General features: G+C 47.4%; 1 protein-coding gene across 1 annotated transcript in view; it reads left to right on the top strand.

Moving 5' to 3' along the window:
- LOC307044597 (patatin-like phospholipase domain-containing protein 7) overlaps window positions 1-24908 on the top strand; it is a 129644-nt gene that overhangs the window by 23273 nt on the left and 81463 nt on the right. Inside the window, exons 12-14 of the mRNA XM_079689908.1 lie at window positions 15431-15513; window positions 16811-16960; window positions 17116-17193. Coding sequence (XP_079546034.1) covers window positions 15431-15513; window positions 16811-16960; window positions 17116-17193 — 311 coding nt within the window. The remainder of the gene's footprint in view (window positions 1-15430; window positions 15514-16810; window positions 16961-17115; window positions 17194-24908) is intronic.

Here is a 24908-nt window from a genome sequence, read left to right as displayed (position 1 = left end):
TCCTCTACTAGTAGGACATATGCAATTCACTGAACTATGGTTACTCCAGAACCCTGGAACAAAGAAGTAGGAATAACAATTACAGAAAAAAACATTTGGATTCTGTTTTCCTAATTTCAAAAAGGTGTGTGAGCTCCATGTGGGCTAATGTTTAGTATTTTTGCAGTTAACCAATACTTTTTTGTTTTGTTGTTACCAAACCCAATTACCAGACATTTACCACTTCTCATTCGCAACGTTTTAAGCTCATATAAACAATAAGACAAGAAAATAAAACAAATGAATCAACCTATTTATTTGTTTAACCATCAAGCCTGAAATATAATATATTAGAAAGGAAATTATATCTGAGCTGTGAAAAAACATGAAAATGCAGTTTACAAGTGCTTCAGTGCAAACAGCCTCAACACTCAGCAGACTCAACACTCAGCAGCCTCAACACTCAGCAGCCTCAACACTCAGCAGCCTCAACACTCAGCCTCAACACTCAGCAGCCTCAACACTTATCAGCCTCAACACTCAGCTGCCTCAACACTCAGACGCCTTAACACTCAGACTCAACACTCAGCAGCCTCAACACTCAGACTCAACACTCAGCAGCCTCAACACTCAGCAGCCTCAACACTCAAAACTCAACACTCAGCAGCCTCAACACTCAGCAGCCTCATCACTCAGCAGCCTCAACACTCAGCAGCCTCAACACGCAACGTCAACACTCAGCAACCTCAACACTCAGCAACCTCAACACTCAGATGCCTCAACACTCAGACTCAACACTCAGCAGCCTCAACACTCAGACTCAACACTCAGACTCAACTCTCAGCAGCCTCAACACTCAGATTCAACACTCAGCAGCCTCAACACTCAAAATGCAACACTCATCAGCCTCAACACTCAGCTGTCTCAACAGTCAGCAGCCTCAACACTCAAAACTCAAAACTCAGCAGCCTCAACACTCATCAGCCTCAACACTCAGCAGCCTCAACACTCAGCAGTCTCAATACTCAGCAGCCTCAACACTCAGTAGCCTCAACATTCAGCAGCCTCAAAACTCAGCAGCCTCAACACTCAGCAGTCTCAACACTCAGCAGCTTCAACACTCAGACTCAACACTCATCAGAATCAACACTCAGCAGCCTCAACACTCAACAGCCTCAACACTCAAAACTCAGCAGCCTCAACGCTCATCAGCCTCAACACTCATCAGCCTCAACACTCAGCAGCCTCAACACAAAGCAGTCTCAATACTCAGCAGCCTCAACACTCAGTAGCCTCAACATTCAGCAGCCTCAACACTCAGCAGCCTCAACACTCAGCAGTCTCAACACTCAGCAGTCTCAACACTCAGACTCAACACTCAGCAGCCTCAACACTCAGCAGCCTCAACACTCAGCAGCATCAACACTCAGCAGCCTCAACACTCAGACTCAACACTCAGCAGCCTAAACACTCAGCAGCATCAACACTCAGCAGCATCAACACTCAGCAGCCTCAACACTCAGCAGCCTCAAAACTCAGCAGCCTCAAAACTCAACACTCAGCAGCCTCAACACTCAGCAGCCTCAACACTCAGACTCAAGACTCAGCAGCCTCAAGACTCAGCAGCCTCAACACTCAGCAGCCTCAACACTCAGCAGCCTCAACACTCAGCAGTCTCAACACTCAGAAGCCTCAACACTCAGCAGTTTCAACACTCAGCATCCTCAACACTCAGCAGCCTCAACACTCAGCAGCCTCAACACTCAGCAGCCTCAAAACTCAACACTCAGCAGCCTCAACACTCAGCAGCATCAACACTCATCAGCCTCAACACTCAGCAGCCTCAACACTCAGACTCAAGACTCAGCAGCCTCAACACTCAGCATCCTCAACACTCAGCAGCCTCAACACTCAACACTCAGCAGTCTCAACACTCAGCAGCTTCAACACTCAGCAGCTTCAACACTCATCAGCCTCAACACTCAGCAGCCTCAAAACTCAGCTGCCTCAACACTTAGCTGCCTCAACAATCAGACTCAACACTCAGCAGCCTCAACACTCTGCAGCCTCAACACTAAGCAGTCTCAATACTCAGCAGCCTCAACACTCAGTAGCCTCAACATTCAGCAGCCTCAAAACTCAGCAGCCTCAAAACTCAGCAGCCTCAACACTCAGCAGTCTCAACACTCAGCAGCTTCAACACTCAGACTCAACACTCAGCAGCCTCAACACTCAGCAGCCTCAACACTCAGCAGCCTCAACACTCAAAACTCAACACTCATCAGCCTCAACACTCAGCAGCCTCAACACTCAGCAGCCTCAACACTCAGTAGACTCAACATTCAGCAGCCTCAAAACTCAGCAGCCTCAACACTCAGCAGTCTCATCACTCAGCAGCCTCAACAGTCAGACTCAACACTCAGCAGAATCAACACTCAGCAGCCTCAACACTCAGCAGCCTCAACACTCAAAACTCAAAACTCAGCAGCCTCAACACTCATCAGCCTCAACACTCAGCAGCCTCAACACTCAGCAGTCTCAATACTCAGCAGCCTCAACACTCAGTAGCCTCAACATTCAACAGCCTCAAAACTGAGCAGCCTCAACACTCAGCAGTCTCAACACTCAGCAGCTTCAACACTCAGACTCAACACTCATCAGAATCAACACTCAGCAGCCTCAACACTCAACAGCCTCAACACTCAAAACTCAGCAGCCTCAACACTCAGACTCAACACTCAGCAGCATCAACACTCAGCAGCCTCAACACTCAGACTCAACACTCAGCAGCCTAAACACTCAGCAGCATCAACACTCAGCAGCATCAACACTCAGCAGCTTCAACACTCAGCAGCCTCAAAACTCAGCAGCCTCAAAACTCAAGACTCAGCAGCCTCAACACTCAGCAGCCTCAACACTCAGCAGCCTCAACACTCAGCAGCCTCAACACTCAGCAGTCTCAACACTCAGAAGCCTCAACACTCAGCAGTTTCAACACTCAGCATCCTCAACACTCAACAGCCTCAACACTCAACAGCCTCAAAACTCAACACTCAGCAGCCTCAACACTCAGCAGCCTCAACACTCATCAGCCTCAACACTCAGCAGCCTCAACACTCAGACTCAAGACTCAGCAGCCTCAACACTCAGCAGCCTCAATACTCAGCAGCCTCAACACTCAACACTCAGCAGTCTCAACACTCAGCAGCTTCAACACTCAGCAGCTTCAACACTCATCAGCCTCAACACTCAGCAGCCTCAAAACTCAGCTGCCTCAACACTTAGCTGCCTCAACACTCAGACTCAACACTCAGCAGCCTCAACACTCATCAGCCTCAACACTCAGCAGCCTCAACACTAAGCAGTCTCAATACTCAGCAGCCTCAACACTCAGTAGCCTCAACATTCAGCAGCCTCAAAACTCAGCAGCCTCAACACTCAGCAGTCTCAACACTCAGCAGCTTCAACACTCAGACTCAACACTCAGCAGCCTCAACACTCAGCAGCCTCAACACTCAGCAGCCTCAACACTCAGCAGCCTCAACACTCAAAACTCAACACTCATCAGCCTCAACACTCAGCAGCCTCAACACTCAGCAGCCTCAACACTCAGTAGCCTCAACATTCAGCAGCCTCAAAACTCAGCAGCCTCAACACTCAGCAGTCTCAACACTCAGCAGCTTCAACACTCAGACTCAACACTCAGCAGAATCAACACTCAGCAGCCTCAACACTCAGCAGCCTCAACACTCAGCCTCAACACTCAGACTCAACACTCAGACTCAACTCTCAGCAGCCTCAACACTCAGATTCAACACTCAGCAGCCTCAACACTCAAAATGCAACAATCATCAGCCTCAACACTCAGCTGTCTCAACAGTCAGCAGCCTCAACACTCAAAACTCAAAACTCAGCAGCCTCAACACTCATCAGCCTCAACACTCAGCAGCCTCAACACTCAGCAGTCTCAATACTCAGCAGCCTCAACACTCAGTAGCCTCAACATTCAGCAGCCTCAAAACTCAGCAGCCTCAACACTCAGCAGTCTCAACACTCAGCAGCTTCAACACTCAGACTCAACACTCATCAGAATCAACACTCAGCAGCCTCAACACTCAACAGCCTCAACACTCAAAACTCAGCAGCCTCAACGCTCATCAGCCTCAACACTCATCAGCCTCAACACTCAGCAGCCTCAACACTAAGCAGTCTCAATACTCAGCAGCCTCAACACTCAGTAGCCTCAACATTCAGCAGCCTCAACACTCAGCAGCCTCAACACTCAGCAGTCTCAACACTCAGCAGTCTCAACACTCAGACTCAACACTCAGCAGCCTCAACACTCAGACTCAACACTCAGCAGCATCAACACTCAGCAGCCTCAACACTCAGACTCAACACTCAGCAGCCTAAACACTCAGCAGCATCAACACTCAGCAGCATCAACACTCAGCAGCCTCAACACTCAGCAGCCTCAAAACTCAGCAGCCTCAAAACTCAACACTCAGCAGCCTCAACACTCAGCAGCCTCAACACTCAGACTCAAGACTCAGCAGCCTCAACACTCAGCAGCCTCAAGACTCAGCAGCCTCAACACTCAGCAGCCTCAACACTCAGCAGCCTCAACACTCAGCAGTCTCAACACTCAGAAGCCTCAACACTCAGCAGTTTCAACACTCAGCATCCTCAACACTCAGCAGCCTCAACACTCAGCAGCCTCAACACTCAGCAGCCTCAAAACTCAACACTCAGCAGCCTCAACACTCAGCAGCATCAACACTCATCAGCCTCAACACTCAGTAGCCTCAACACTCAGACTCAAGACTCAGCAGCCTCAACACTCAGCAGCCTCAACACTCAGCAGCCTCAACACTCAACACTCAGCAGTCTCAAGACTCAGCAGCTTCAACACTCAGCAGCTTCAACACTCATCAGCCTCAACACTCAGCAGCCTCAAAACTCAGCTGCCTCAACACTTAGCTGCCTCAACACTCAGACTCAACACTCAGCAGCCTCAACACTCTGCAGCCTCAACACTAAGCAGTCTCAATACTCAGCAGCCTCAACACTCAGTAGCCTCAACATTCAGCAGCCTCAAAACTCAGCAGCCTCAAAACTCAGCAGCCTCAACACTCAGCAGTCTCAACACTCAGCAGCTTCAACACTCAGACTCAACACTCAGCAGCCTCAACACTCAGCAGCCTCAACACTCAGCAGCCTCAACACTCAAAACTCAACACTCATCAGCCTCAACACTCAGCAGCCTCAACACTCAGCAGCCTCAACACTCAGTAGACTCAACATTCAGCAGCCTCAAAACTCAGCAGCCTCAACACTCAGCAGTCTCATCACTCAGCAGCCTCAACAGTCAGACTCAACACTCAGCAGAATCAACACTCAGCAGCCTCAACACTCAGCAGCCTCAACACTCAAAACTCAAAACTCAGCAGCCTCAACACTCATCAGCCTCAACACTCAGCAGCCTCAACACTCAGCAGTCTCAATACTCAGCAGCCTCAACACTCAGTAGCCTCAACATTCAACAGCCTCAAAACTCAGCAGCCTCAACACTCAGCAGTCTCAACACTCAGCAGCTTCAACACTCAGACTCAACACTCATCAGAATCAACACTCAGCAGCCTCAACACTCAACAGCCTCAACACTCAAAACTCAGCAGCCTCAACACTCAGACTCAACACTCAGTAGCATCAACACTCAGCAGCCTCAACACTCAGACTCAACACTCAGCAGCCTAAACACTCAGCAGCATCAACACTCAGCAGCATCAACACTCAGCAGCTTCAACACTCAGCAGCCTCAAAACTCAGCAGCCTCAAAACTCAAGACTCAGCAGCCTCAACACTCAGCAGCCTCAACACTCAGCAGCCTCAACACTCAGCAGCCTCAACACTCAGCAGTCTCAACACTCAGAAGCCTCAACACTCAGCAGTTTCAACACTCAGCATCCTCAACACTCAACAGCCTCAACACTCAACAGCCTCAAAACTCAACACTCAGCAGCCTCAACACTCAGCAGCCTCAACACTCATCAGCCTCAACACTCAGCAGCCTCAACACTCAGACTCAAGACTCAGCAGCCTCAACACTCAGCAGCCTCAATACTCAGCAGCCTCAACACTCAACACTCAGCAGTCTCAACACTCAGCAGCTTCAACACTCAGCAGCTTCAACACTCATCAGCCTCAACACTCAGCAGCCTCAAAACTCAGCTGCCTCAACACTTAGCTGCCTCAACACTCAGACTCAACACTCAGCAGCCTCAACACTCATCAGCCTCAACACTCAGCAGCCTCAACACTAAGCAGTCTCAATACTCAGCAGCCTCAACACTCAGTAGCCTCAACATTCAGCAGCCTCAAAACTCAGCAGCCTCAAAACTCAGCAGCCTCAACACTCAGCAGTCTCAACACTCAGCAGCTTCAACACTCAGACTCAACACTCAGCAGCCTCAACACTCAGCAGCCTCAACACTCAGCAGCCTCAACACTCAAAACTCAACACTCATCAGCCTCAACACTCAGCAGCCTCAACACTCAGCAGCCTCAACACTCAGTAGCCTCAACATTCAGCAGCCTCAAAACTCAGCAGCCTCAACACTCAGCAGTCTCAACACTCAGCAGCTTCAACACTCAGACTCAACACTCAGCAGAATCAACACTCAGCAGCCTCAACACTCAGCAGCCTCAACACTCAAAACTCAGCAGCCTCAACACTCATCAGCCTCAACACTCATCAGCCTCAACACTAAGCAGTCTCAATACTCAGCAGCCTCAACACTCAGTAGCCTCAACATTCAGCAGCCTCAACACTCAGCAGCCTCAACACTCAGCAGTCTCAACACTCAGCAGTCTCAACACTCAGACTCAACACTCAGAAGCCTCAACACTAAGACTCAACCCTCAGCAGCATCAACACTCAGCAGTCTCAACACTCAGCAGCTTCAACACTCAGACTCAACACTCAGCAGAATCAACACTCAGCAGCCTCAACACTCAGCAGCCTCAACACTCAAAACTCAGCAGCCTCAACACTCATCAGCCTCAACACTCAGCAGCCTCAACACTCAAAACTCAACACTCATCAGCCTCAACACTCAGCAGCCTCAACACTCAGCAGCCTCAACACTCAGTAGCCTCAACATTCAGCAGCCTCAAAACTCAGCAGCCTCAACACTCAGCAGTCTCAACACTCAGCAGCCTCAACACTCAGCAGCCTCAACACTCAAAACTCAACACTCATCAGCCTCAACACTCAGCAGCCTCAACACTCAGCAGCCTCAACACTCAGTAGCCTCAACATTCAGCAGCCTCAACACTCAGCAGCCTCAACACTCAGCAGCCTCAACACTCAAAACTCAGCAGCCTCAACACTCATCAGCCTCAACACTCATCAGCCTCAACACTAAGCAGTCTCAATACTCAGCAGCCTCAACACTCAGTAGCCTCAACATTCAGCAGCCTCAACAATCAGCAGCCTCAACACTCAGCAGTCTCAACACTCAGCAGTCTCAACACTCAGCAGTCTCAACACTCAGACTCAACACTCAGAAGCCTCAACACTAAGACTCAACCCTCAGCAGCATCAACACTCAGCAGTCTCAACACTCAGCAGCCTCAACACTCAGACTCAACACTCAGCAGCCTCAACACTCACACTCAACACTCAGCAGCATCGACACTCAGCAGCATCAACACTCAGCAGTCTCAACACTCAGCAGCCTCAAAACTCAGCAGCCTCAAAACTCAACACTCAGCAGCCTCAACACTCATCAGCCTCAACACTCAGCAGCCTCAACACTCAGCAGCCTCAACACTCAGCAGCCTCAACACTCAGCAGCTTCAACACTCAGACTCAACACTCATCAGAATCAACACTCAGCAGCCTCAACACTCAACAGCCTCAATACTCAAAACTCAGCAGCCTCAACAAACTCAGCAGCCTCAACACTCAGCAGTCTCAACACTCAGCAGCCTCAACACTCAGCAGCCTCAACACTCAAAATTCAACACTCATCAGCCTCAACACTCAGCAGCCTCAACACTCAGCAGCCTCAACACTCAGTAGCCTCAACATTCAGCAGCCTCAACACTCAGCAGCCTCAACACTCAGCAGCCTCAACACTCAAAACTCAGCAGCCTCAACACTCATCAGCCTCAACACTCATCAGCCTCAACACTAAGCAGTCTCAATACTCAGCAGCCTCAACACTCAGTAGCCTCAACATTCAGCAGCCTCAACAATCAGCAGCCTCAACACTCAGCAGTCTCAACACTCAGCAGTCTCAACACTCAGCAGTCTCAACACTCAGACTCAACACTCAGAAGCCTCAACACTAAGACTCAACCCTCAGCAGCATCAACACTCAGCAGTCTCAACACTCAGCAGCCTCAACACTCAGACTCAACACTCAGCAGCCTCAACACTCACACTCAACACTCAGCAGCATCAACACTCAGCAGCATCAACACTCAGCAGCCTCAACACTCAGCAGCCTCAAAACTCAGCAGCCTCAAAACTCAACACTCAGCAGCCTCAACACTCATCAGCCTCAACACTCAGCAGCCTCAACACTCAGCAGCCTCAACACTCAGCAGTCTCAACACTCAGCAGCTTCAACACTCAGACTCAACACTCATCAGAATCAACACTCAGCAGCCTCAACACTCAACAGCCTCAATACTCAAAACTCAGCAGCCTCAACACTCATCAGCCTCAACACTCATCAGCCTCAACACTCAGCAGCCTCAACACTAAGCAGTCTCAATACTCAGCAGCCTCAACACTCAGTAGCCTCAACATTCAGCAGTCTCAACACTCAGCAGCCTCAACACTCAGCAGTCTCAATACTCAGCAGTCTCAACACTCAGACTCAACACTCAGCAGCCTCAACACTCAGACTCAACACTCAGCAGCATCAACACTCAGCAGCCTCAACACTCATCAGCCTCAACACTCATCAGCCTCAACACTAAGCAGTCTCAATACTCAGCAGCCTCAACACTCAGTAGCCTCAACATTCAGCAGCCTCAACAATCAGCAGCCTCAACACTCAGCAGTCTCAACACTCAGCAGTCTCAACACTCAGCAGTCTCAACACTCAGACTCAACACTCAGAAGCCTCAACACTAAGACTCAACCCTCAGCAGCATCAACACTCAGCAGTCTCAACACTCAGCAGCCTCAACACTCAGACTCAACACTCAGCAGCCTCAACACTCACACTCAACACTCAGCAGCATCAACACTCAGCAGCATCAACACTCAGCAGCCTCAACACTCAGCAGCCTCAAAACTCAGCAGCCTCAAAACTCAACACTCAGCAGCCTCAACACTCATCAGCCTCAACACTCAGCAGCCTCAACACTCAGCAGCCTCAACACTCAGCAGCCTCAACACTCAGCAGTCTCAACACTCAGCAGCTTCAACACTCAGACTCAACACTCATCAGAATCAACACTCAGCAGCCTCAACACTCAACAGCCTCAATACTCAAAACTCAGCAGCCTCAACACTCATCAGCCTCAACACTCATCAGCCTCAACACTCAGCAGCCTCAACACTAAGCAGTCTCAATACTCAGCAGCCTCAACACTCAGTAGCCTCAACATTCAGCAGTCTCAACACTCAAAACTCAGCAGCCTCAACACTCATCAGCCTCAACACTCATCAGCCTCAACACTAAGCAGTCTCAATACTCAGCAGCCTCAACACTCAGTAGCCTCAACATTCAGCAGCCTCAACACTCAGCAGCCTCAACACTCAGCAGTCTCAACACTCAGCAGTCTCAACACTCAGACTCAACACTCAGAAGCCTCAACACTAAGACTCAACCCTCAGCAGCATCAACACTCAGCAGTCTCAACACTCAGCAGCCTCAACACTCAGACTCAACACTCAGCAGCCTCAACACTCAGCAGTCTCAACACTCAGCAGCTTCAACACTCAGACTCAACACTCAGCAGCCTCAACACTCAGCAGCCTCAACACTCAGCAGCCTCAACACTCAAAACTCAACACTCATCAGCCTCAACACTCAGCAGCCTCAACACTCAGCAGCCTCAACACTCAGTAGCCTCAACATTCAGCAGCCTCAAAACTCAGCAGCCTCAACACTCAGCAGTCTCAACACTCAGCAGCTTCAACACTCAGACTCAACACTCAGCAGAATCAACACTCAGCAGCCTCAACACTCAGCAGCCTCAACACTCAAAACTCAGCAGCCTCAACACTCATCAGCCTCAACACCCAGCAGCCTCAACACTCAAAACTCAACACTCATCAGCCTCAACACTCAGCAGCCTCAACACTCAGCAGCCTCAACACTCAGTAGCCTCAACATTCAGCAGCCTCAAAACTCAGCAGCCTCAACACTCAGCAGTCTCAACACTCAGCAGCCTCAACACTCAGCAGCCTCAACACTCAAAATTCAACACTCATCAGCCTCAACACTCAGCAGCCTCAACACTCAGCAGCCTCAACACTCAGTAGCCTCAACATTCAGCAGCCTCAACACTCAGCAGCCTCAACACTCAGCAGCCTCAACACTCAAAACTCAGCAGCCTCAACACTCATCAGCCTCAACACTCATCAGCCTCAACACTAAGCAGTCTCAATACTCAGCAGCCTCAACACTCAGTAGCCTCAACATTCAGCAGCCTCAACAATCAGCAGCCTCAACACTCAGCAGTCTCAACACTCAGCAGTCTCAACACTCAGCAGTCTCAACACTCAGACTCAACACTCAGAAGCCTCAACACTAAGACTCAACCCTCAGCAGCATCAACACTCAGCAGTCTCAACACTCAGCAGCCTCAACACTCAGACTCAACACTCAGCAGCCTCAACACTCACACTCAACACTCAGCAGCATCAACACTCAGCAGCATCAACACTCAGCAGCCTCAACACTCAGCAGCCTCAAAACTCAGCAGCCTCAAAACTCAACACTCAGCAGCCTCAACACTCATCAGCCTCAACACTCAGCAGCCTCAACACTCATCAGCCTCAACACTCAGCAGCCTCAACACTCAGCAGCCTCAACACTCAGCAGTCTCAACACTCAGCAGCTTCAACACTCAGACTCAACACTCATCAGAATCAACACTCAGCAGCCTCAACACTCAACAGCCTCAATACTCAAAACTCAGCAGCCTCAACACTCATCAGCCTCAACACTCATCAGCCTCAACACTCAGCAGCCTCAACACTAAGCAGTCTCAATACTCAGCAGCCTCAACACTCAGTAGCCTCAACATTCAGCAGTCTCAACACTCAGCAGCCTCAACACTCAGCAGTCTCAATACTCAGCAGTCTCAACACTCAGACTCAATACTCAGCAGCCTCAACACTCAGACTCAACACTCAGCAGCATCAACACTCAGCAGCCTCAACACTCAGACTCAACACTCAGCAGCCTAAACACTCAGCAGCCTCAACACTCAGCAGCATCAACACTCAGCAGCTTCAACACTCAAGAGCCTCAAAACTCAGCAGCCTCAAAACTCAACACTCAGCAGCCTCAACACTCAGCAGCCTCAACACTCAGACTCAAGACTCAGCAGCCTCAACACTCAGCAGCCTCAAGACTCAGCAGCCTCAACACTCAGCAGCCTCAACACTCAGCAGTCTCAACACTCAGAAGCCTCAACACTCAGCAGTTTCAACACTCAGCATCCTCAACACTCAGCAGCCTCAACACTCAGCAGCCTCAACACTCAGCAGCCTCAAAACTCAACACTCAGCAGCCTCAACACTCAGCAGCCTCAACACTCATCAGCCTCAACACTCAGCAGCCTCAACACTCAGACTCAAGACTCAGCAGCCTCAACACTCAGCAGCCTCAACACTCAGCAGCCTCAACACTCAACACTCAGCAGTCTCAACACTCAGCAGCTTCAACACTCAGCAGCTTCAACACTCATCAGCCTCAACACTCAGCAGCCTCAAAACTCAGCTGCCTCAACACTTAGCTGCCTCAACACTCAGACTCAACACTCAGCAGCCTCAACACTCATCAGCCTCAACACTCATCAGCCTCAACACTCAGCAGCCTCAATACTCAGCAGCCTCAACACTCAGTAGCCTCAACATTCAGCAGCCTCAAAACTCAGCAGCCTCAAAACTCAGCAGCCTCAACACTCAGCAGTCTCAACACTCAGCAGCTTCAACACTCAGACTCAACACTCAGCAGCCTCAACACTCAGCAGCCTCAACACTCAGCAGCCTCAACACTCAAAACTCAACACTCATCAGCCTCAACACTCAGCAGCCTCAACACTCAGCAGCCTCAACACTCAGTAGCCTCAACATTCAGCAGCCTCAAAACTCAGCAGCCTCAACACTCAGCAGTCTCAACACTCAGCAGCTTCAACACTCAGACTCAACACTCAGCAGAATCAACACTCAGCAGCCTCAACACTCAGCAGCCTCAACACTCAAAACTCAGCAGCCTCAACCCTCATCAGCCTCAACACTCATCAGCCTCAACACTAAGCAGTCTCAATACTCAGCAGCCTCAACACTCAGTAGCCTCAACATTCAGCAGCCTCAACACTCAGCAGCCTCAACACTCAGCAGTCTCAACACTCAGCAGTCTCAACACTCAGACTCAACACTCAGAAGCCTCAACACTAAGACTCAACCCTCAGCAGCATCAACACTCAGCAGTCTCAACACTCAGCAGCCTCAACACTCAGACTCAACACTCAGCAGCCTCAACACTCACACTCAACACTCAGCAGCATCAACACTCAGCAGCATCAACACTCAGCAGCCTCAACACTCAGCAGCCTCAAAACTCAGCAGCCTCAAAACTCAACACTCAGCAGCCTCAACACTCAGCAGCCTCAACACTCAGCAGCCTCAACACTCAGACTCAACACTCAGCAGCCTCAACACTCAGTAACCTCAACACTCAGCAGTCTCAACACTCAGAAGCCTCAACACTCAGCAGTTTCAACACTCAGCATCCTCAACACTCAGCAGCCTCAATACTCAGCAGCCTCAAAACTCAACACTCAGCAGCCTCAACACTCAGCGGCCTCAACACTCATCAGCCTCAACACTCAGCAGCCTCAACACTCAGACTCAAGACTCAGCAGCCTCAACACTCAGCAGCCTCAACACTCAGCAGCCTCAACACTCAACACTCAGCAGTCTCAACACTCAGCAGCTTCAACACTCAGCAGCTTCAACACTCATCAGCCTCAACACTCAGCAGCCTCAAAACTCAGCTGCCTCAACACTCAGCTGCCTCAACAGTCAGACTCAACACTCAGCAGCCTCAACACTCAGCAGCCTCAACACTCAGACTCAAGACTCAGCAGCCTCAACACTCAGCAGCCTCAACACTCAGCAGCCTCAACACTCAACACTCAGCAGTCTCAACACTCAGCAGCTTTAACACTCAGCAGCTTCAACACTCATCAGCCTCAACACTCAGCAGCCTCAACACTCAGCTGCCTCAACACTCAGCTGCCTCAACACTCAGACTCAACACTCAGCAGCCTCAACACTCAGTTGCCTCAACATTCAGCAGCCTCAACACTCCGCAGCCTCAACACTCAGCAGTCTCAACACTCAGCAGTCTCAACAATCAGCCTCAACACTCAGCAGCCTCAACACTCAGACTCAACACTCAGCAGCCTCAACACTCAGCAGCCTCAACACTCAGCAGCCTCAACACTAAGCAGTCTCAATACTCAGCAGCCTCAACACTCAGCAGCCTCAACACTCAGCAGTCTCAACACTCAGCAGTCTCAACACTCAGACTCAACACTCAGACTCAACACTCAGCAGCCTCAACACTCATCAGACTCAACACTCAGACTCAACACTCAGCAGCCTCAACACTCAAAACTCAACACTCAGCAGCCTCAACACTCAGCAGCCTCAACACTCAGCAGCCTCAACACTAAGCAGTCTCAATACTCAGCAGCCTCAACACTCAGTAGCCTCAAAACTCAGCAGCCTCAACACTCAGCAGTCTCAACACTCAGCAGCTTCAACACTCAGACTCAACACTCAAAACTCAACACTCATCAGCCTCAACACTCAGCAGCCTCAACACTCAGCAGCCTCAACACTCAGTAGCCTCAACATTCAGCAGCCTCAAAACTCAGCAGCCTCAACACTCAGCAGTCTCAACACTCAGCAGCTTCAACACTCAGACTCAACACTCAGCAGAATCAACACTCAGACTCAACACTCAGCAGCCTCAACACTCAAGACTCAGCAGCCTCAACACTCATCAGCCTCAACACTCATCAGCCTCAACACTCAGCAGCCTCAACACTAAGCAGTCTCAATACTCAGCAGCCTCAACACTCAGTAGCCTCAACATTCAGCAGCCTCAACACTCAGCAGCCTCAACACTCAGACTCAACACTCAGCAGCCTCAACACTCAGACTCAACCCTCAGCAGCATCAACACTCAGCAGTCTCAACACTCAGCAGCCTCAACACTCAGACTCAACACTCAGCAGCCTCAACACTCACACTCAACACTCAGCAGCATCAACACTCAGCAGCATCAACACTCAGCAGCCTCAACACTCAGCAGCCTCAAAACTCAGCAGCCTCAAAACTCAACACTCAGCAGCCTCAACAGTCAGCAGCCTCAACACTCAGACTCAACACTCAGCAGCCTCAACACTCAGCAGCCTCAACACTCAGCAGTCTCAACACTCAGAAGCCTCAACACTCAGCAGTTTCAACACTCAGCATCCTCAACACTCAGCAGCCTCAACACTCAGCAGCCTCAAAACTCAACACTCAGCAGCCTCAACACTCAGCAGCCTCAACACTCAGCAGCCTCATCACTCAGACTCAAGACTCAGCAGCCTCAACACTCAGCAGCCTCAACACTCAGCAGCCTCAACACTCAACACTCAGCAGTCTCAACACTCAGCAGCTTCAACACTCAGCAGCTTCAACACTCATCAGCCTCAAAACTCAGCTGCCTCAACACTCAGCTCTCTCAACACTCAGACTCAACACTCAGCAGCCTCAACACTCAGCAGCCTCAACATTCAGCAGCCTCAACACTCTGCAGCCTCAACACTCAGCAGTCTCAACACTCAGCCTCAATACTCAGCAGCCTCAACACTCAGACTCAACACTCAGCAGCCTCAACACTCAGCAGCATCAACACTAAGCAGTCTCAATACTCAGCAGCCTCAACACTCAGCAGCCTCAACACTCAGCAGTCTCAACACTCAGCAGTCTCAGCACTCAGCAGTCTCAACACTCATCAGCCTCAACACTCAGACTCAACACTCAGCAGCCTCAACACTCAAAACTCAACACTCAGCAGCCTCAACACTCAGCAGCCTCAACACTCAGCATCCTCAACACTCAGCATCCTCAACAAGGAACATTGTTTGCTGAGCTCCATGAGCACTCTGATGATGGGATATTTTTGTTCTGCAGGTGAAATGTCCTTCGGTCTCAACAAAGTGTATGAACAGGCTCAGGTTTCCAAAGAAGAAGCTCTGCCTCACAGCCCTGTGAAGGTCTGTGTACAAATATTTTCTTTATTGCACATGCTGTTGGTTTGAATTCAGATTAAACATTTACTTCCATTTACACAAACATATTTTAGACTAGTCGGTAGTGACTGCTCTTAATACTGCTCCTCACATGTTTACTGGAGTTTAGTTTAGTGTTAGTTTAGTTTATATTGAGTTTAGTTTAGGTTAGTTTGAGTTTAGTTGAGTTTAGTTAGGTTTGAGTTTAGTTTAATTTGAGTTTAGTATAGTTTAGTATAGGTTTTTCTCAGTATAGTTTTGTTTTGGTTTATCTTAGTTTAGTTTGAGTTCAGTTTACTTTACTTGGAGTTTAGTTTAGTTTAGATTGAGTATAGTCTTGTTATGTTTAGTTTAGTTTGGTTTAATTGAATTTAGTTTGAGTTTAAGTTTAGTGTTCATTAAAGGTCCCATGTCATGCTTTTCCGGCTATTACCCATCCCCTTGTGTGTTATGTAGCTTTTTCTGCATGTAAACGGTCTGCAGAGTCACAAACCCTCAAAGTACACCCTATAGCGAGTAAAACTCTAACACAGAAAATAAGTGTCTATGTTGCCCCAGAGCGCCTCGTTGGAGATTTTCTTTTTCCATTTTTTTCTTCCGGGAACCAAGTGATGTAACGACGATCCAGTTGACCAATCAGAGCACACTGGGCTCACAGGGAGGTGGGGGCAGGAGCTCTAACAAGCCGTTTAGGTCAGAGAGTGAATACACATACTTGTATACAGAGATGCTGTATGAGAAACCAATGCGATTTTGGAAAATTGCACGGTATAAATCTGTCCTAGTAGACCTCATCAATGGAATTATGATCAGTAGAAATGGCCATGACATGGGACCTTTACATTTTGTTTGCTTGTGTTCAGTTTCGTGAGATGAGTAAAGTTTAGTTCTGCTTGTCTAGCTAAGTAGTTAGTCTAATTATGATTAGTTCGATTTAGTTCATTTTTTTTATACCTAGATAGTTTAGTTCAGTTTAGTCTAGTTATGTTTAGCTACATTCAGTTCAGTTTATTTTACCTTTGTTCTGTTTTGTTTGGTTTAGTTTGCTGTGAGTCGGAATCAATATCTAGCATGTGCAAGTCCCGCATCGCATCTTGTTACGTTACATTACATTATACCGTACTTCGTTTAGGCACTACAATGTTAGGCAGTCCCTTTAATGGCCCATTTTACAACATTACATAGGCAAAAACTGTACAAGGTCATTCTAACTTAGAATATGTGTTTAGTTTATGGTTTAGTTTCTTGCTAATGTCACAAATACACTCTTCTGTCTCCTCAGTCGATACTCAAGAAGAGTGTGACCTTGCAGCACACTCCATCAGCTGTTTACCACTACAGTGAAGCTGGAGCAGAAAATGTCCAGCACAACAAAGTTAATGCCATTTTCCAAGCTGCCAAAAAGGATCTGCTCCATGTCATCCAACTACAGGTAGGGCACAGACTTTATTCACTGTAAGATTATTCAGCACACAAAGTCCACAATTGTTTAAAAAATGGAAATGTAAAAGCAAAAGTGAAAGACTGATAAAAATGTTACTGTTTCTAAGAAGACATATCCCTGTTTTTTTGTTTGTTTTTGATCAGGACCCCCATCTTTTGGAGGGGAGAGTTAATCTTCGGCAAGTCAAAGCCGGCACTGTGGTGGCTCACCAAGGAGACCAGGTCAGTGTGAAGGACTGACTGACAGAGACTCTTTGTGGAACAAACACTTCATCAAAGAACAAAGTGCAAGTGTATCTTTAACAAATAATGTCCAAGTTTTCCACACAGAGACAAGGCTATGATTATTTAATATTTAACTGCTTAAGGATGTCTTTTATTCCTTTATGGGCATTATTTCCCTCTATAAGCAACAACATCCCACTTTGACAACGCTTCTGATTTGTCCACTTGATTGTTAATTAGGGTCTGAGACCAGAGGTCGGCGAAGACCCTATGCACGACCGATAAACCTGCGAAACACACCCAAAACAGGGAAAACGACCGGCAAAAGTACAGAAAAGGAAATCATGAGGGCTGATAGGCCGCGCGAGCCCAACTCCGCGCGAATGCAAATCGCGATCAATTCAGTCGCTCGCAAAGCACATTATTGATATCGGACCGATTATTTGTTATGATTATTATTTGAACACTTTGCGCGCACTTTTGAACCCCGCAACATATGTGAAAACTCACCAAATTTTGCACGCACGTCAGAAGTGGTGAAAATTGCGATGTGTAATTCGTTCCGGAACTTTGCGTCAAAAATTGCGTAGGCCACGCCCACTCCCGTTTTTAACGTAAACTCCCCCCACTTTAACTTTCACGTAAACGAACGAAACTTGCTACGCATATCTAGGGTGCGGAGACGAACCAAAAAGCCTCTTTGAGGGGTATAAAATAATGTACAGGAAGTCGGACATTTTGAATTTGGCGTCGGAAAAACGCGATTTATCGCGTTTTTCGTCTTCCGTTCGAAATCTATCTTCTCCTAGTGACTTTATCCGTACGACTCGAAATTCGTCGGGTAGCTACTTGAGACATGGGCAATTAAAAATTATCAAGGAAGTTTTTTTCTTTCGCGTGATTTGGTGCCAAAGTTCGCGTTTGCTCGATGCTAGGCGGTCCCTCGCCATGGAACACAATGATGTCATGACTCAAACTGACATGCTCAGACCGCCACCAAACTTCACATGATGGTTAACACCACCCTGAACAGCCCTTGGTTGATGTTACTTAATGTGGCGTTACCATGGCAACAGATCCTTCGCCATTAAACACGGTGTCGCTGTAACTCCAATGGACACGATCCCATCGTCCCCCAATCTTCACTTTTATATCACCGGTCCATGCCTCACCAGCTCTACATGAAATCTGAGATCTCATATGCCGTTTCCATGGCAACGCATCCCTTGCCAAAAAATACGATGTTGTTGTAATTCAATGGAAAATCGTCCAAACAGCACCAGACTTCAGACTATCATTGATGGTCCGGCCCTCAACAGCTCTATGTAAATTAGGGGATGTCATCATATGTGTTGAGGCTTACGCAATAGCGGTAATTAAAGTTTAAAAGTCTCAAAAATGCTACAACTACTGTCACAAACTGGATGAAGTTGAAGTATTCTGTTAAAGGAGGATGAAAGCGTAATTAAGGAGCACTATTGGAGTGACTCTGATGGTTATTGGACTCAGGATTAATTCATTTGGATTCCCGCTGTAGGAAGAAATTAAAGGACTGCGCAAGTGCAAACAATTCACAATGGGATTAAACTGTTTAAAACAGATGCTCAAAGTAAGCCGGATTTTGCCGATGTGTTTATGTGGATTCAAAAGTCGTAAATAATCTGCAAAATGGAGGAGACCGATCTAATCGGAGCAACTGTGACAAATAATCTGAAACCGGCATGGACAATGACTGTTTTAAAAATGCGCTTATCCAGAAAAGCCTGGTTTGGACACTTTACGGGCAGAAGAAACATTTCTAAATATTATATTTGGCCTCAAATCATCTGAGGCCTGGCGCACCCCTCTGGGATCTTTGGCGCCCCCCCAATGGGCCGGCCCTCAACAGCTCTATGTCAATTATGGGATGTCATCATATGCCGTTTCCATGGCAACGCGTCCCCCGCCCAAAAATACGATCTTGTTGTAATTCAATGGAAAATGGTCCAAACTGCACCATATTTCAGATGATGACTAATGGTCCGGCCCTCAACAGCTCTACACCAATTATGGGATGTCATCATATACCGTTGCCATGGCGACAGGTCCCTCGCCATGAAATACGGTGTTTTCCTAATTCAATGGAAAATCTCCCAAACGGCACCAGACTTCAGATGATGGCTAATGGTCCCACCCTCAACACCTCAATATGACAATAGTGAGATTTCCCCAAAACCTGTTGCCATGGCAACACACCCCTCGCCATTAAGCACGATATTGCTATAAGTCCTGTGTAAAGGGTCAAAAACTGTTCAAACTTTACATGTGTACTAACTGTCAGCCCTCGAGACATATATATGTCAGTTTTGAGATTTCGTCAAATTTCGTTGCTCTGGTAACAAAATGGTCGCCGTGAAACACGGTTTTCTCATAACTCCAGTTAACATGCTCCAAACTGCCCAAAACTTCACAGGTTTGATAACGATGCAGCCCTCAACACATCTAGGTGCATTAAGGGGTGTCATCAAATGCCGTTGCCATGGCGACAGATCACCCGCCATCAAACACAATGTTTGTGTTACTGCTGTAACTCAAAGACATTGTCCAATCGGCCTGAAACTTCTCACGTTTGCTAACGACCGAGTCCTCGAGACAACTAGACACACACGTCGACGTGCGGACAACATCCTGCGGAATGTCGAAGACCCGCTCAACGCTGCTTGCAGCTTTAATTTGTTTTGATTTCAGATTCTTCGCCCATATGAAATAATCTGGTATACTTACAGAGCTAAAGATAACATACAGTACCAGTCAGAAGTTTGGAAACACCTTCTCATTCGAAGGTTTTTATTTATTTTTTAATTATTTTCTAGATTGTAGATTACTACTGAAGACATCACAACTATAAAAGAATACATATGGAATTATCTAGTAAACAGAAAAGTGTTAAACAATCCAGAATATGATTTATATTTTAGATTCTTCAGAGTAGCCCCCTTTTGCCTTGATGATTGCTTTGCACACTCTTGGCTTCTCTGTCATTTTCATGAGGTCACCTGGAATGGTTTTCCAACAGTCTTGAAGGACTTCCCAGAGGTGCTGAGCACTTGTTGGCTGCTTTTCCTTCACTCTGCGGTGAAGGCCATGTCATCTGACGCAGCACTCCATCACCTTTCTTCTTCGTCAAATAGCCCTTACATAGCTTGGAGGTGTGTTTGGGGTCATTGTTTTGTTCAAAAACAAATGATGGTCCCACTAAGATCAAACCAGATGTCGCTGCAGAATGCTTCGGTAGCCAATAGCCATGCTGATTAAGTGTGCCTTGAATTTTGAATAAATCACCAACAGTGTCCCCAGCAAAGCCCCCCCACACCATCACACTTCCTCCTCCATGCTTCACGGTGGGAACCACACATGCAGAAACCATCCGCTCACCTTCTCTGTGTCTCACAAAGACACGGTGGTTGGAACCAAATATATATAATTTGGACTAATCTGATCAAAGTACAGTTTACACTGGTTTAATGTAGAGTCCTTGTGTTTCTTGGCCCAAACAATTATCTTCTTCTTGTTTTTCATCCTAAGTAGTGGCTTCTTTGCAGCAATTGGACCATGAAGGCCTGATTCACGCAGTCTCCTCTGAACAGTGGATTTTCTGCCCTCGCAAGAATACTTTTCAGATTGCAGGCTTGGCAGATAGCTTAACACGGAAATAAACACCCAGGAGACAGCAGCTCAGTTTTGGATGTTTACTGATTAAATTCCATTTTCATTTCCATTTCCATTTCCATTTTTGTAAAACTGAAATACAAACAAAACCCAAAGTCATGAGACGTTGTCACATTAAACACTAAATAAACAAAGAAACAAGACTAAAACAAACATTCCAAACAACAGAGTACCTGTTAGCATAAATGCTACAAACATTTCCACTGCTGTTCATAGGCTAACAAGTTTAGCATCATTCATGGTTCTTCATGTTTGCATATAAAAATGTAAATGTGCAACTAAGTATACACGGACAATATATGGGATGGTACTTACAGACATAAAGACCCTAGGATTTGAGCAAGGATTTAGTTGACAGGAAACAACCCATGTGCTCCATAGACAGCCAGAAACAGGAAACTGCGGCAAGCATTTATGGACACAGTGCAAAACCCAAAACCCTTTGCAGGCCCTCTTAAAGGGACAGCACACTCCCCGCTTGGTATAATGTACCACTAAGTCCCTTTGAGAAGGAGAACAAATTCAGAGACTGGTCTTGAATACACCCTGGGAGAACCTTCTTTAATCACCCGTACTTCCACTTTACGGACCCTGTTGTCTTGACCAGGAAAGGTATTTACTATAAGTCCGGTAGGCCATTCGTTCCTTTTAACCTGTCCGTCCTTCAATAGCACAACGTCTCCGATTTGCAAGTTAGGCTTATCTGCTTGCCATTTCTTTCTTGGTTGTAGTGTTGCAAAATATTCTTGTCGCCAATGTTTCCAGAATGAATCAGCTAGACTTTGGACTTGCTTCCATTCACTCCGGTAAAGATCTTTAAGGTCAAGGTCTCCAGAAGGAGCTGAAACTGAGTCTATTTTTTGTGTCAAAAGGATGGCAGGAGTGAGTACAGTGGGCATGTCTGGATCTGATGACACTGGAACTATCGGTCTTGGATTCATTATAGCAGTAACTTCTGTCATCAATGTGATGAGGACTTCATGTGAAAGGTTGGGAGAGTGCACCTTGAGCCACATAGCATCCAAAATGCGACGAGCAACCCCTATCATCCTTTCCCACACTCCTCCCATATGTGAAGAATGTGGCAGATTGAAGTCCCATGTACGACTCTGCTTTTTGAGGTAGGACTGGAGCTCAGCGTTTCCTTGTGTTATTCAAAGTTCTTTGCAAGCACCAACGAAGTTCGTCCCACGGTCCGAACGAAAAAGCTTTACTGGGCCCCTGATTGCAGTGAATCTTCTTAGCGCATTGATGAAGCTTGAGGTGGATAGAGACTCAACTACCTCAATGTGTACTGCCCTTGTGACTACACAAGTAAACATGACGGCCCAGCGCTTGTTTTCTGAGAGACCTCCTCTGGTACGACGAGCGCAGACGTTCCATGGTCCAAACACGTCTAGTCCAACATGGGTGAATGGAGGAGCTTGGGTAAAACGATCAGCAGGTAAATTGGACATTTTTTGATTTTCCACACTTCCTCTTAACCTTTGACAGGTGACACACTTGTATATGATGCTTGATACCAGCTTCTTTCCTCCAAGGACCCACAGACCGGCTGACTTGACAGCCCCTTCAGTGATATGTCTTCCCTGGTGTGCTTGTCGTTCGTGGTAATATCTCACCAGTAATGTAGTGATGTGATGATTTTTTGGGATGATAATTGGGTGTTTCTCTTCCCAAGAGATTGCAGCAGCTGACAAACAACCACCAATCCTCACCACATCATCTGTATCCAAGATGGGATCAAGCTTTCTGAGGGGGCTGTTCTTTGAAACCATCTCTCCTTTAACCAGAGCCTGTATTTCTCCTTTGAAGGCTTCTTGCTGAATGCAGCGGATGATTATTATTTTTGCCTGCATGAGCTCATCTGCTTTTGACTTATCCCCCTTTTTACCTCTGGAACAAGATCTGACTCTCCAGATAAGCTTGGCCACTGCTTGGGTGAGTAACTCCCAGCTGGAAAAGCACTCAAATCTGTGTGAACCTAGTTGCGTTTCAGAGGTTGTTGTAGCAAAGGTCGTATTTACCGGGCGCACCTCTGTGTCCAAGTCCGGTTCGACAAGGCCAAAGATCTTTTCCTGAGGAGGTGCTCCTTCATATTTTTTCAGAAAGGAAGGACCTGAAAACCAGTTTGTACGTCCTAAGAACATAGCTGGTATATACCGTGTACCATGATCTGCAGGATTGTGCTCTGTGCTGATGAAGTGCCACTGTTCAGGACTGGTTGACTTTCGTATGCGTGTAACTCTGTTGGCGACGTACACATAGAACCTCCGGTTGCTGTTGTGAATGTAGCCCAACACAACTTTACTGTCTGTGTAGAACTTCAGTGTGTCAATTTTGATATCCAGCTCTTCTACCAACAGCTCAGATAGTTCGACTGCCAGCACAGCTGCACAAAGTTCCAGACGAGGCACAGTATGAGTGTGACGTGGTGCTAGTTTAGATTTTCCCATGCAGAATCCAACGTGAACATGTCCCTTACTATCGATTGCTCTGAGGTAGGCCACTGCAGAGATGGCTGTAGTGGATGCATCCACAAACACACAAAGTGCTTTGAACTGTGTGGATAGTAAAGAAACAGGTAAGTAAGTCCTGGGAATCTGAAGTAGCTCAAGTGCCATAAATGAGTCTTTCCAAGACTTCCACTGTGTCTCTTTTTTGGCAGGTAATAGTTCATCCCATTCACAGTTTTCTGTACAGAATTCTCTGAGTAGAGCCTTGCCTTGCACTGTTATTGGAGCCACAAAGCCCAAGGGATCAAACAGGCTGTTGACTGTTGAGAGCACTCCACGACGAGTAAAAGGCTTCTCTTCCCTGGACACAAGGAAGTTGAATGTATCAGTTTCAAGGTTCCAGCTGAGGCCTAAACTCCTCTGCAGGGGGAGAGGATCGATTCCTAGTTCTAGGTCCTTCAGATCTTTAGCACGTTCTTCATGGGGAAAGGCTTCCATCACTTTCCTGTGGTTTGAAGCTACCTTGTGTAGTCTAATGTTTGAATCAGCTAATATTTCTCTTGATTTTTAAAGCACATGAATGGCCTCGTCTTCAGTAGGGAAAGAGGAGAGTCCATCGTCAACATAAAAGTTCCTCATGATGAACCGCTTTGCCTCCTTTCCCTGTTCCTCCTGGTCTTGACAGGCAGCTCTTCTTAAGCCGTATATAGCAACCGCTTGAGAGGGGCTATTGCCAAACACGTGGACTGTCATGCGATACTCTTTGACTCTTTTGGCAGGGTCATTGTCCTCAAACCATAGGAAACGTAAGAAGTTGCGGTGCTCCTCACAAACTTTGAAGCAGTAGAACATTTGCTCTATGTCTACAGCAACAGCAACAGGTTCCTTACGGAAGCGAGTGAAGACACCCAAGAGTGTATTGTTGAGATCTGGACCAGTCAACAGAGCGTCATTAAGTGAGATGCCGTCTTGCTTGGCACTGGAGTCAAACACCGCTCGAATCTGACCTGGCTTGCGTGGATGATAGACTCCAAAGATTGGTAGATACCAACACTTTTGCTCTTCACTGAGAGGGAGCGCAGGTTCAGCATGACCAGACTCAAACATCTTCCTCATGAAAGTGATAAAATGTTCCTTCATGTCTGGCTTTTTTTTAAGCATGTGGCGTAACGTCAGGAGACGCTTGACAGCTTGTGCTCTGTTGTTGGGGAGTTTATGTCTTTGTTCTCTGAAAGGTAAAGGTGCTACCCAACTATTTGAGTCATCCATGAAGACTTCTCTGTCCATTATTTCCAGGAAGATTATGTCTTCTACAGACATGGCAACCTTGTCATCATGTGGTGTCCGCTGGAAAACTCCTTTTCCAAGGTTGTCCGTTTTATTGAACAGATTGTTCATCTCTTTAGCTCTTGGAAAATGGTGGTGAAGAGTTGGAGTATCCACTCTCTCTTTGATGTGCAGAGTGTTATTGCAAGGGTCAAAATAAGACGTACGTCCATTTATCAGCACGTTGGTCCTGTAGACATTGATGCAGTCTAGTTTGTGGGC

The sequence above is a fragment of the Notothenia rossii genome (assembly GCF_949606895.1).
Source record: "Notothenia rossii genome assembly, chromosome: 6".
NCBI lineage: Eukaryota > Metazoa > Chordata > Actinopteri > Perciformes > Nototheniidae > Notothenia > Notothenia rossii.
Note: the sequence above shows the minus strand (reverse complement) of the source record. Positions and strands in the feature narration are given on the sequence as shown.